The sequence below is a fragment of the Galeopterus variegatus genome, unplaced genomic scaffold (assembly GCF_000696425.1).
Source record: "Galeopterus variegatus unplaced genomic scaffold, G_variegatus-3.0.2 Scaffold9496, whole genome shotgun sequence".
Taxonomy (NCBI): Eukaryota; Metazoa; Chordata; class Mammalia; order Dermoptera; family Cynocephalidae; genus Galeopterus; species Galeopterus variegatus.
In genome coordinates this window covers 22141-35968 of record NW_007735607.1, presented here as the reverse complement: position 1 = coordinate 35968, position 13828 = coordinate 22141, and the positions used below count along the sequence as shown (strand labels likewise).

The 13828-nt window shown below is 41.7% G+C and overlaps 1 protein-coding gene across 1 annotated transcript in view; it reads right to left on the bottom strand.

The window, feature by feature from the left end:
- Positions 1-13828, bottom strand: part of LOC103609341 (contactin-associated protein-like 2) — a gene marked incomplete at its 3' end in the record, with an annotated part of 33693 nt that overhangs the window by 18600 nt on the left and 1265 nt on the right. The window contains exon 2 of the mRNA XM_008593669.1: positions 8773-8943. Within this exon, the coding sequence (XP_008591891.1) occupies positions 8773-8943 (171 nt within the window). The remainder of the gene's footprint in view (positions 1-8772; positions 8944-13828) is intronic.

The following is a 13828-nucleotide window of genomic DNA, read 5'->3' as shown; positions in this document are numbered from 1 at the left end:
GGTAGTTACTATCCTGACTTCTACCTTTGTAGGTTACTTTGGCTTATTCTTGAGCATCATATACAAGAAATCAGTATATATTTCAATGTATGTACAATGTAATGTCTTCGAGGGAATCCTGCCTTTCGACAGTTAGTTTCATTTTATCGTCCTAAAATATCTTTAATTTGACTGTATGAAATAAGCTGGGGTTTAACAGGGTGATTCCAAGGACACCAGACCTGTAGTGAGGTCTTGAGGAGCCTATATCCTGGACTCCACCTGATTTCCAGAGCAGAAGTTGAGTACCAGAGGAGGGACAAGCTATCTCTTTGGGTATGACTGGAAGTATCCTGCCCTTGGGTACTCAGATTTCAGATCTGAGCCGGTGCAAAGGAACTGTTACCAAGCGGGTGGTTATACCTTCAAAAGGAAGAATCCCTGCCCGTACCAGGAAGTGCAGGCAGAGAGAGCTCAGCAGCTCTATGAGGGAGAAGACAGGAAATGCTGAGTGACAGGGGTTACGGGAGAGGGCTGGTCTGGAGACATGGGTGGTCTGAAGTTGCCCCTGGATTGTGGAGAAAGAAAGGCAGGACCATAACCTCTGTAGAAAGAGAAAACTCTGACTGGCCAGAGTGGACCATAAGCTCTAAGGTAACTTGGAAAATTTTTCATATCTGGGGGACATCCTATTCTAAAGTGTGTCCTTACAACCCTAGGGTACCTATGCTATGTGTTCAAATAACTTCCTGTTCAGTGAAATTGGCAAAGAAATCTGGATAAAGTTAATCAATTTTTATTTACCAATTATTTATATATCTTTTAACCCTTAATAAATAAATAAATAAATGCAAGTACCTAATATATTAAGTAGTTTTAATATAGCACAAATTTCATCTTTAATATACATTTCCAAACTGTTTTTGTCCACAATTCAAATGGAAAAGTTTAAATCAGAAAGATAAATTTTTTAAAAATTATAAGTGTTGCTATTAAGTATTTAGTCTTTAAAGTGTTTTTTTTTTTTTTTTGAGGAGTACTTTTTTTATCTATAGTAATGTCCAAGTCAGAATCATTCTTTAGATCCGGAATCTTGAATACAAACTGAAACCACAGTTAGACTTGCAAAGTAGCAGAAATATTAAAATTCTTCCTAAATTTATGTTGATAATCTAAGTTGGCATGGATAATTAAAAGGGAAAATCCAGGTGCTAACACCTGATTTGTACTAGTAAAAAATATACAATATTAAAAAAAATTCCTAAATAACATTCCAACAGCACAACAGCACAGGTAAATGGAGTTAGACATTCCTCATGTCTACACAAGTGAAGCTCTTTTAATATAAAAAAGTTACTCCAATTCTGAAGTAGTGAAAGATAAATTGCCATTAGTTTACTACTTCTGATTCATCAGTTTCCGTATATTGCAGAATATTTTCTTCTGTGACTTTCTTGAGCATGTGTATTACAGAAGGCTGCATCTTGGAAATGAAAGTTTTTCCTTAATACCCCTTCCTAGGATTAGTAGGACATTAAACTGCTGCCTCCACATTTTTGTGGAGATATGCCTGCTTAAATGCAAATATTTTCTCCAAGTCATCCTGATATCTGAAAAAGCTCAAACTTAGCCAACATGCAAGCTTATGCTAAAGTATTACAATAGTTTCCGGTTGCTATCCCTGAATGCTTTCTACTCAGTGAGCATACCCTTCAAAATTTCTCCCCCAAAATCCCCTTCACAAATTTCCTCTGAAATCTCTTTTAAATTGTTAAGCAAAAATGAAGACGCTAGGATCACTATTTATCATCAAACTCTTCCAAACACTTCCTTCCTCTGAGTGCAGTCCACCTTCAGGAGACCCTAACGTATGACCACCAGCATTGTGACCCCTAGTAGTGGCACATATCTCGGGGCCTTGAGGGTATCTGGCTACTCTTCACTTCTCAGAGCTTCCTGCATGCTGGGGCACCAGAGCCTTCATGTGGCAATGTGTCCTCCTGTGCCACACCCTCTCCCCTATCTTATCGCTGTCATCATTTGAGTCCTGGGATGGCAACATCTGTCCCTCGGGTTCTCTGTCCAATCTGTCTCTTACCATCACCAGCAGGGACCTCAACAGCCACGTGCATGACCCGCCAACACTCTGGTCTCCCAGTGCTCTGACTTTCTCCACAGCATTTTCTACTCGAATGGCCAGACCACGTACTTTAGTTCTTCTTATCCAAACTGCTTTCCTGTGAAATCTTGAATTCCACAGTTACACCAACCGTGGTCTGTACTTCCACCTGTCAGTGGATTCTTCTTCATCTTCATTTTGAGATCCAGTCCCTCACTTGTGGTGACCTTCTCCTCCACCTGGATTTTCCCCAGTTCTCCATTTGGAGTCTCATTCACTCTTTTCATCCATTCAACACACGCTTGTTCAGCACCTGCCTCGTGCCAGGCACCGTTGCAGCCCTGGAGATGTGACGGTAAACCGTGTCCCATAAGCGTCGCAGCACTGGTGTATGAAGAGCTACGCTGTTCTGATGTGCCCACGTCATCTACGACTTTCTAGTTTTTTCCTTTGGCATCCTGAGCCCGAAATGTCCTTTCCCATTTCTTTTGAGGCTCAGTTACAATGCTATCATTTCTAAAGAACCTCTCCTTATCCTCTAGTCAGAAGTGATCATTGCTGCATCTGGGTAATGGCAGCATACTGCTTGCATCTCTCATACTTATGTCGTCCTATCCCAAACATTGTTTTATAAGAGCAGAGATTATGAGTCTTTCTCACTGGATGGTGTGCCCTGGGATGAAGCCATGTCTTATTTTTCCTGTGTTCCTTTTGGGCACACACATAGTAGGTACCCAGTAAATAGTGGCTGAATATTTAGATCTCCACGTATTTAGAATCAGATCTGGTTCTCCTCTAAAACATCTCCACTACCTGTGTCGTATTCATCCTCTAACAACACCAAATGCCTGCGGTTTCCTGAACACCCACCGTGCTCCCCATTTGTGCGCTTTCATTTTCTTCGTCCCCTCCTAGAATTCTTTCCCTACTCCTTTTTCTAGCTAACTTTCTTGCCTGTTCCATATGACCCAACCGAGGCACCACCTCATCTTCCCCTTCATCCCGGGACAGCGTATATGCCCCTCCTCTGAATGTTTATCCTATCCTTGTAACTGACTTACTGTATTTTAATGATGAAAAGCACCATATCTCAAATCAGCTGTGTAACCCATGCGCTCCAGCTTCCTTACCTGTCAAATGTTGATAGAACTTGTTGCAAAACCCAAGAGTTACTACCATAGAAGCTATAGAACAGAGCCAGGCATGTAGAAAACTCCCAATAAAATCCCCCTCTCCACACTGTCATGAACGTGTCGTCTCCTTCACTAGGTGAGGGAGTCTCCTATCTCCACCTTAGAGTCTCCCATATCCTCCAGGTATCTCTGATGCTGCAGGTGCTCAGCAAGTGGGGGCCTGATGTTGGGACCATCTTGGTCAGAAAAGGGATCTGGAGAAGCCAAGCTATTCCTTAGGGGTAACTCTATAAAAACAAATGGACAGATCCATGGTTGTAAGTGATGGAGACAGGTCTAGAGCCCAGGTTTTCTGATATCTGCTCCAAAAGATTTTTTTTTTTTAGCAATATCCCTTGGCCATCTCAAAAATGCTAGCAAATGAAAAAGAAAACAAAAATAACAATAAAAAACAAAACACCCACTTCTAACTCGGCAAGGGTCCTCCCAGCCCGTGGCCGAGGCTCTCCTTACTTTGACGTGTTCCCCTCAGCCACTCGGGTGTGATAATGCTGTGTCTTGCTCAGTCCTGCCTCCCTGGGGACTCCCTCCTTCATCTGGTCCCTTTCTCTCCTGTTTCTCCAGTGTCTCCTTCTCTGCCAGGTTTTTCTCCTTCACGTATATGCACGTTCAAGTCTCTACCATCTTAGAACAAGAACAATACACAAAACCACACTCCCTCAACCTCCAACCCCACTTGCACTCCTCCCAGTGACTGCCTAACTCTGGCAGTGACTCTACATGCTAAACCTGACAGTCACTTTGTGTCCTTGTTTTAGCGGCCTCTCATCAGTATCTAACACTCTTTTATTCTTCTTGAACTTCCTTTTTCATGTGGTCTCTGGGATACCACTGTCATCTTACTTCTGTGTCAGTATTCTACGAGCTGTCTTTCCTTCTCCTATCCCCTGAATGTGGTTTTCATTCCTGGACATCTTGTTTCCTCTCTCAACACATTTGTTTTGGGTGATCTCGTCCACGCTGAGGGCACTGAATACTTGTTTCCTGATGAGTCTCTAAGTACGATGACTCTCAATCTGTATTTGTAACTCAGACCTCTCTGTTGGGCTCCAGACTTGACCCTCTAGATACACCCACTTGGATAGAGACTCCTGTACCTCACAGGTGCTCAAACTCAAAATATCCAGAATGTAATCTGTATTTGTACTCCCCATGCCATACTCCTAGGTGAAAGGTGCCTCCAACAGTGATCAAAACCACAAACACCATCTTCATTAGAGGGCCCTTCCTTCCACGTAACCCTCAAGACTATTTTGTTAAGTATCCGTGGACTCATGTCTTAAGGTCCTTTCATGTCTCTAACCCTTCATTGCTGTCTCCCTTCTTTCCATTTATTCCACCGCTATCTTCGTGCAGGCCCCTGCTGCTTCTTGTCTGGCTTTCAATCTTTTCTCTGGTGGACACAGATCTGACCATGTTAAGCCTGGCTCCCCATAACTTTCAGGGTCACGTCAGGCCAGCTCCTCCCCGCATGGTGCTCTGAGTGCTCCGACCCTGCCTTTCTAGCTCCAGCTCTGCCCCTCCCCAAGGCACTAGGGTCCCTGCTGCCCCTGTCCCCTCCTGAGTCCTTTCGGTTCCCAATACCTTCACACCTTTGTTGTTATCCTGGATCGTCTTTCCCTGACTGACTCCTGCTCATCCATCAAATTTTAATTAAAGCGTTACATTCCCTGGGAAGTGCTCCTTGTCACTCAGTCAGGTTTAAACATCCCCCTACGTGTCTCAAACACTCTCTTGAGGTCTGTCATGGGAGGCGGTATGCTTTAACATGAAAGACAATGACTCTGGGACAGACAAAAAGTCTTTGGGGTCAAACATCAGCTCTGCCACTTCCTACCTGTGTGGCCTTGGCCAGGCAACTTACTCGCCCTGTGCCTCAGTTTCCACGTTTGTAAAACAGAGATCTGAGTGGCAGTACCCACCGTAGAGGGTGGTCAGGAGAGTGGGTGAGATGTTCTATGGAAAATGCCTGGAACAAAGTCTGAGAAATAATAAATCCAAATAATGCTGAACTATTTTCATTATTATCACAACTACTGATACACTTGCCTTCTTTCTAAAACAAACAGAAAGACTTCTGAGGGAGAGAACCCACGCCTGATTTGATATGTTCTCTCAGCGCCGAGCACAGTAACTGGGACACAAAAGGTACTCACTACATACTCATTGAATGAATGAATAAATTTGAATAGTAAATAAGTGAATTACAGAGTTAAAATTTTACCTTTAAAGTATGCTAATGAGTAACATTGCCCTAATTTTATCTCGTGTGTCATTCTACTTGCCCATAAGATGTTGATGGCATCTCATTAACTAACTGTGCACTGACTCACTGTTCTTGGAGTCAAGAATCTTCCACTCTTGACAGAAGGGCACCATGTAGTTAATTAATGGAACTGTTATTCTGGAAAGCAGTATGTAGGCATGAACCATGACAAAATTCCTTTAAGAGACATGCAGGGAAACAAAATCTGATATCAGAAAGAGATCAGAAAGCCTAACAAACTAACGAAAAAAGGTAGAGACTGTTTTACAAAGGTTTGACTTCAGAAACCACTTTTCCCAAGATCCCGCTGGTAGCCAGCCGCAGCTGTGAAAACAGGTTTGCAGAGTGACTCACTGAAAGAAGGGAGGAATGGGTTCTCTAGAATTCTCCTGGAAATCCTGACAGGGAAGGTCTGCTTGAAAAAATGTGATCATGTGGAATATACTATAGAGCATGTGTACCTCACAGGGCCCAGTTTTCCAAAGCCTTGTAGTTTCAAATATTGACCTTGCAGAGGACTGGAAATTTCCCTCAGGCTATAAAGTCTCTGGTGTAAGATAAAGATTTGTGGCACAGCAGGTTGCTGGCTCAAGGACAGACTAGTTACTGATTGTTATATAAAGATACTGGAAAATTGCTGGGGAGAGAAGGAATGTTTGCTAAGACCAAGCTGTTGTTGATAGGACCACTTAATTGCCTTACTGGAATGTCATCTGGCTTGTTTCACTGAAAGTTACCAGCCTATACTGTTAAACTATAACCCCACTTATGTTGTCTTCCTGTAACTTCCTGGTCTGGAAAATAAATGCAGGAAGAGAACCCCAATTCTGGGTTAATTGCCCAAGGAAGGGCTGCTTCTCACTGGAGGGTCCCAGGAAGATTAACCACTTTGGGGTCTCTCACTGCTCAGAAGAGATGAGCTTTGAGTAATCCTTTGCATCTCTGTCACCCAGGGGAAGAGGGGTGATAAATCCGTGGAGGGCAAAGCAACGCAAAGCAACAATCAAGATGGCAGAAAGCCTTGGTCATGGCCACTTTTCCACTTCCTGTTTGCTTTGAAGAAGTTTTTCTCAGATACTGAAATCTGCCACTCCCACTCCCCATCCTCCATGCCCCTATGTCTCTTTTAATGATGAACGCCTGATGTCTGCCATTTGGGGGATCCTAAAAAGCTATTCCCACCCTTTATGGTCTATTAGCAGGTCCAGGGGACCCTGGGGAGAGACCAGCTTTCAATCAGTGCCTTTAACGCCCCACATATCTTTGCCCAAAGTTAACTACATGACAAAAGAAAAAGGATGCTATATGAGAAAGCAAAGTGACAATTCACCCTCTGTCACAGAATTCTCATGTTGTGGAAAGACCTAGAAAACTTTGAAAACATTTCTGAAGATTTTTCATGATCAGAAGTAAGTGAAATTGTTTGATGCAAAAACACCTGCGCCCCTGCTCTGTCTACTTGGGTCGTCTCTCTTTCCACTCAGGCGTGGTTTTACGAGACGTGAGGATATCAAACAAAGGCAGCAGAAGTCCAAATAATTTTATAGAAACTTAGAGAATTACCCACACGTGGAATTGTCAGTTTTCTTTTTTGACAGTGAGATATTCCTAAAATATGATCCGATTAATGTAGAAGTCAGAAAATAGTTTGATTTGATTAATTTTAAGTGAGGGAAATGAAAAATCCCTCTTTAATAATTTTAATCCATAATTCAGTAAAGAGAGAGTTTTACTTAATTAATATTAATTCTAGGGACAGAATATCCTTAGTTTTCTTTTCAATCACATCTGGCTCAGATCAGATCTGCAATGAGAATCCTCGGGAAGATGCTAATGGCAGCAGCTACTAGACACTGAAATAAATGCTTCATGAATATCCACATTCTGTCGTCATAACGACCCCCACAAATTAATATCCCCATTTTACAGATCAGGAAGTTGAGCTTCAAAAAGATTAAGCAATTTACCCAAGGATTTAGATATGAATCTAAGAATGCTATCTCCAAAGTCTGTGCACTTTCTGCTATATCACAGTTTACCATTAAAAAAGAATCTAATGGGAGAATTTCAGCAGAAAGATGTTTATCTGACATTCCCCTTTTTAAAGACCATATTGAATAATTATTACTATAAAAAAGAGAAAAATATTCTATCAGATACTACTGGGAAATGGATTTGGGATCATTCTCGAACCAGACCCAGTAATGTAAGCATTCAGATAAAGGGGACGGACTTGGGGTGAGGTGTGTGGGGGGGACTTGCTCACATGCTGAGTGGGAAGCTGAGATTTCATGGAGGGACCTAGGGACACCAATTGGTCTCTCCGTCCTGGCTGAGTCTATGGTCTTGCTGACTCTGACTTTGTGTCAACAGCCAGGAGAGCCTGGCGTTTGCAAATATTCACCTAACCTGTAAGTCTGTGGAGCATAAATTCCTAAAGAACTTAGATCCTGAGGATAAAAGGGTGCTGGTGAGACAACGATTGCCTTTCTCAGATGCCCTGGACCCTTGCTTTCCACAGATGGTGGGTGTCCAACCACGAGGCCTCACAAGTGTCCTGGGATCCAAGGCAGCTGAGCTGAGCCAAGCAGCATCTGCTCTGCTAGTTTCTGTGTCTGTGGCTAAATGCATTCAGAACTTACCCTTTTGAGGGTGTGTTTGTGTGTGTGTGTGTGTGAGTGTGTGTGTGTGTGTGTGTGTGTCGTGGGGGCCTCTTTTGGAAAGTCGCAGACTCATCGTTTCATGGGATGACATGGTATTGTGGTCTCCATAGCTTCCTGAACTCACGCAGATGTGACTAGTATTTATTACTCTTGTTTTCATTCATGTTATTACCCCCGTGCCCTGTTCCTCTGGCCATTTTACACATTCCTGTCTCCTCTTGACCCCGTCTCTTTGGAAAACAATCACACACAACAAGAAGCCTTGAATAGACGTCCTTCTCCCACACTGTGAGGGCAGTATGTTCTCTCTCGCCTCCCTCGATAGCGGTGTTCGGGAATCTCTGCATGAGCCTGATTCCTTGACAGCATCCCCAAGGACAGGGACCCTGGCCAGAACTCAAACTTGAACTTGTGTATTACCTTCTAGTCCTATTTCTGGAACAAAGGAAACCATCCATGTTTGAGTCAGATGGAGCTACCTAATCAAGGCTAGGACCAGCCTAAGGTGACAAAAGGAGACGACTCATGAGCTGACAAAGAACTTGTACTCACATTTCAGCTCAAGCTTGATGAAATCTTCATTCCCCATATTTTCAAGGAACACTCCTCGGGGGGTTAATGTTTTGAAGTAGAAGGAAATGTCAGCGCTGGTTTCCCCTTGGAAAGTGGAGAAGTGCAGGTAGGATGATGGGTTTGGGAACGAGGCTGCATTCCAATAATTCCCTGTGAGAACAAACCAAACACAAAGCAGGTTAGTTTACACCTTGATTATATTGAATCTGATTCTCAAGATTAATAAACCTTCATCAGCAACAGCCCATTTCTTTTTATCCTGTTGAACCCATTGCACCAAATCCCCACAAACATATCTTTGACTTTCCAAAAGTTATATGTGTGTGTATATAAAATATTTTATTTATGTATGTATGTATTATTTATTTGGGCATATAAATATTTTAAACATTAATATGCAAAATTTACATAAAACACATTGAAATAAAAATATTTATTTTATGTATATAAAATATTTTATTAAAGACTGATAGTTGGGGTTCCTACCAAGAACAGTCCTGGGGGTACGCTAGGGAGTAAATGCCAAAAAGGTGAAAATGGAGAGAAGCCCCTGGTGTTACAGGTGGGTGGGTGGGGGCTGTTTTGAACTCCTGCATTTGAACTTCTGGCTGTCATTTGGTACAAGAAGCATCTGGGCTAGACCTAAGCATGATAAAACAGGAACAAAGTTTTGGCATTCTGCTCTTGCTTCTCATCCACCTTTGCCTTGGAATAACCAGTGCCTACTCTGGGTCAGCAGCTGCTCCAATACCTGGTGCAGGTGTGGAAGGGAGGAGCTCAGAACAAGGCAGAATCAACCAGGAGGGGCAAGGGCAGTGGCTTCCTCACCTCTCTTGCATCAAACCCCTAGAGGTGAGTTGCCATTAAGGGAGTGTCTCCCCCTTAACCAGTTTCCCCCTGGGTTATTTCTTAGGGTGGGGGGTGATGAGCTGAGCCTGCCTGAGGGCTCTCAATAAGCCTAGGCCTCTGAGCTCTTGGGGAAGGCACAATTGTACCTGCTGCCCTTCCCCACTTATTGTCTGATAGAGGAGCCAGTGTTCCCTGGAGAAAAGTAGTTTACAGGACTAAATAAAAATACCAAACTGGATTACTCCAATTCCATTAGAACAGACGAACCAAGAATTTAATATGAGACAAAGAGTTGGCTCTCAACTTCATGTCCAGGGGACAAACCCCTTTTTCATGTGTACACTTCTGAGCACGTTTACTACTGCAGCTAAAGACTGAAATTCATGGGTGTGTTTTAAAGCAGTTACTAAGGCTTTTAGCTTTAATACTAAACCCAACTATATATTATATATTTAATAATGATATTTGCTGTATCTTTCCTCTAGAGAATACATGAATCAACTAAGTTTACTCCACTAGTTTCTATTCACATATAATCTATATATTTTTGTTTCCTTTATGCAAATTATACACATACACAATATCGACTTCAACCACTATCTTTAAACAGAAGTAACTGTGTTGGTACTGCCATGCTTAAGCATAATTTTAAATTAAACATAATATTGCTATATTATGAGATATTACAATTTTATTTAATGAATACTATTAAATTCATATTATTTGTTTTTGTACTTAGAGACATTTAGGATATAGTGACATCTGGATAAGTGTGTGGGATGTTAAAAGATAACCTTAGACATGTTAAAATTAACATAAGAATTTTAACGAGTTATTTGAGCCTTCCATGATTCATGAATCAGGCAGCATCAGACCATAAGTCGTTCAGCACTCCACTGGGGTGGGAGTTTGTGGAGTCAAGACAAAGAAAATATTGGATTGGTTAGCGTAGAAAGTTCCTAGTTAGAGGTTAGTTGGTGCTTTTTGATTGGTTAAGCTGAAGTTTCATTTTATTGTTTACATTGAATTGGGTTTTGATTTGCTACATGGGACCCCAAGGCTCTGGAGCTGTCTCAGCCTATGGTGCTTCTATTAATTATTTTAACAGGCAATACATAACAAGTAAGTCAGTGCAAAATGTGTCTGCAAATGTCTTAATTAAGGTGAAAACAGTGGTGAGGGGAATGGTGGAAGAATCCACTATTTTTAAGGTGTCCCAAAAGTCTTAGTGTAGTTTTAAGTTATATTTTTCTTAAAAAAAAGAAAAACACAAAACAACAACAAACCCCCACAAAACCATAATTTTCAGTAGAATAAAAATAGGCTAGTATCCTCTTGGGAAGAGGACTATTGGATGATACTGGGTAGGATGACACTGAAAAAGAAAGGCTCTTTGCTACTGTTGAGGCTGCTGTCACTGGAGGCTGAGCCCTCCTCCAGGCTCAACATCTGGGTTACTATATACAGTGGAGAAGTTTGGGCTTTCCTGTAGCAGCCGCCCATTGTGAAGGACTGTTATGAGAAAACCTAAATCAGAAGAAGTTGCAACCCTCTCACCCATCAGAGTCCCAACGCTGGGAGGGATTGAAGGTGACTGCCCCAGGGCCAGAAGTCTTCCGCTCACCCTAATTGGGTAAGAGCTCTGTAACAACCCAAGAACCTGCAGAAATCAAAGCCACCGGCCATACTCCAGCCTTAAGCAAAACAATTCTGTCTCTTTAGGCTACATCCCCAGGACATGAATGTAATTAACATTTAAAAATTCCAATCAAGTACATTCTTATTTTCTGAGGTGGTAATGTATTAACAGAAGGGCAGTTGTCTAAAATGATTCCAGAAAAAGGAAAGCTAAAAGTAAAACTTGTCAGTATTTATTTGAGGTCCGGCACTGGTTTTCAGACCGAAATATACCCTGGGAGGAGAAGGGTAGTTTAACCAGTTATTCTAGTTTGATGAAATATCTCTACAGACCACAATTCCATTTGTACTAACTCTATGCTCATGAAGCAACTTCAGTCTAATTTGGTCTCTTGAATGGACTTCTCATGCCTTGTACAAATGGTGTTTATCAGTATCCTGGAAATGTTTGGATTATCACATGATACCTTTGGAGTATCACATGATACCTTTTTGAGTTGTCCCAAATTTCTGGATGAACTTATTAAATTAAATGTGATAACTATTCTCGACTAGACTGGTGGTATCAGAGTTGGGGTGTCTACTCAGGAGGTACCAGAGATGATCTCTTTTGGCACAGACAGAGGGTATTTGAACTTCTGTTTATTTTTCAAAGCTCATCCTTTTAAATATCTAATTTAGTTATACTTTATAATGTACACATACATGAGTACAGTGGTACATGGACAGAATTTATAAGTAGACATGTTTAATGGATGTGCGCTTAAGGCTTTTAAAAAGGGGGGTATAAATAAAAATGTTCGGATGCCTCTGCTCCAGACCCTGGCAACCCTCTCTGCATCCTGTTCTGAGGAGTCTGTTGCCAAGTCTCTGGGATTTTTGGTTATAACAAAATAACATGTGTGCTTTTTCCAGTGCCCATTGCAATTCATGATGCAAAGGGCCTATAGCATTATTATTGTCTGTTTCTATTACTCACAACTGATTATAAACTCCATGAGAGCTGGGATAAAACCATTTCTTCTCTGTAACATTTGGCCTCAAAACATAGATGGTACTCAATAAGTAATATTAAATTATGAACAAGTGATTAGTTGCCCCTCTCATTTATATCCAATTCCACTTCCTATGCAAAGTCCTCCTGGGATAAAACGTACTTTTCGGTCATCTGAGTAATTGAAGATGATAAAATAAATATAAATAAAAGCTAATGGGTTACTTACTGATAACTGAACACTGCTTCTACTAGCAGACCATAATTTTCTCCTTACCTATGACTTTATTTCTATTATTCCCTGTGACTTTATTGAACAATGCCATGCATTTGCAAGACTGATGGTCTCATAACTCTAAGGTTATTGAAGTAGCTGCAATTTGTACTTGCTGTCAAGGTCAGTGCTGTGGAGGGTAAAGTGACACCAGATGATAATACCAAGTTGAAGATAGGAGATTCGCCATATGGCAAGGACTGAGCCAGAGCAGGTGGCGGGGATTGGGCCAGTGTGGACAGGTGGAAGGGGCAAGGTTGGAAACTGAGAGGGAAGGTGTGAAGTGGAACAGAAATAAGCTTCTGAGATGGAAGGGTCTGTCCACAGTTACAGAATAAGGAGGTGGTAGAAGGGGGTCAGGAGCCCCCCAGGAGCAACAGTGACCAAAAGTTGGGCAAAATGGTTGGGGTGACATTGAAGGCTCTATAAACTTGAAAGTGAGTCATTCATGGGAGAAGCTTTTTAAGTACATGCTGGGCAAAGCCAGGGATGATCATGTGTGATGAGAGGAACCAGGAAGATTCCTCCAGCTAGTGCCAGAGCGTGGACCAGGACAGCAAACCAGGCGTTGGTGACATCCATTGTCACTGCCAACCTCAGTCCATCATTACGTAGTGGAAAATGCACTACCATATATTCATCTAAATTCCTGTTAAGCCACTTACTTTAATCTGACCAATGATTATTTGGTATGGGATTCCAACTTCAAAATTTCTAAGGGTATTGATTTGCATTTCCCGGATGCTGAGTGATGTTGAGCATTTTTTCATATGACTGTTGGCCATTTGTATATCTTCCTTAGAGAAATACCTGCTTAGCTCTTTTGCCCATTTTTTAATTGGGTTGCTTGTTTTTTTCTTGTAAAGTTGTTTGAGTTCCTTATATATTCTGGATATTAGTCCTTTGTCGGATGTGTATTTTGCAAATATTTTCTCCCACTCTGTTGGTTGTCTTTTAGCTCTGTTAAAAGCAGAAGCTTTTTAGTTTGATATAGTCCCATTTGTTTATTTTTCCTTTGGTTGCCCGTGCTTTTGGGGTCATATTCATGAAGTCTGTGCCCAGCCCTATTTGCTGAAGGGTTTCTCCTATATTTTCTTTAATAAGTTTTATTGTTTCGGGGTGTATAATTAAATCCTTGATCCATTTTGAGTTGATTTTAGTACATGGTGAGAGATATGGGTCTAGTTTCAATCTCCTGCAAATGGATAACCAGTTATCCCAGCACCCTTTGCTGAAGAGAGAGTCCCGACCCCAGTGAATGGACTTGATGCCTTTGTCGA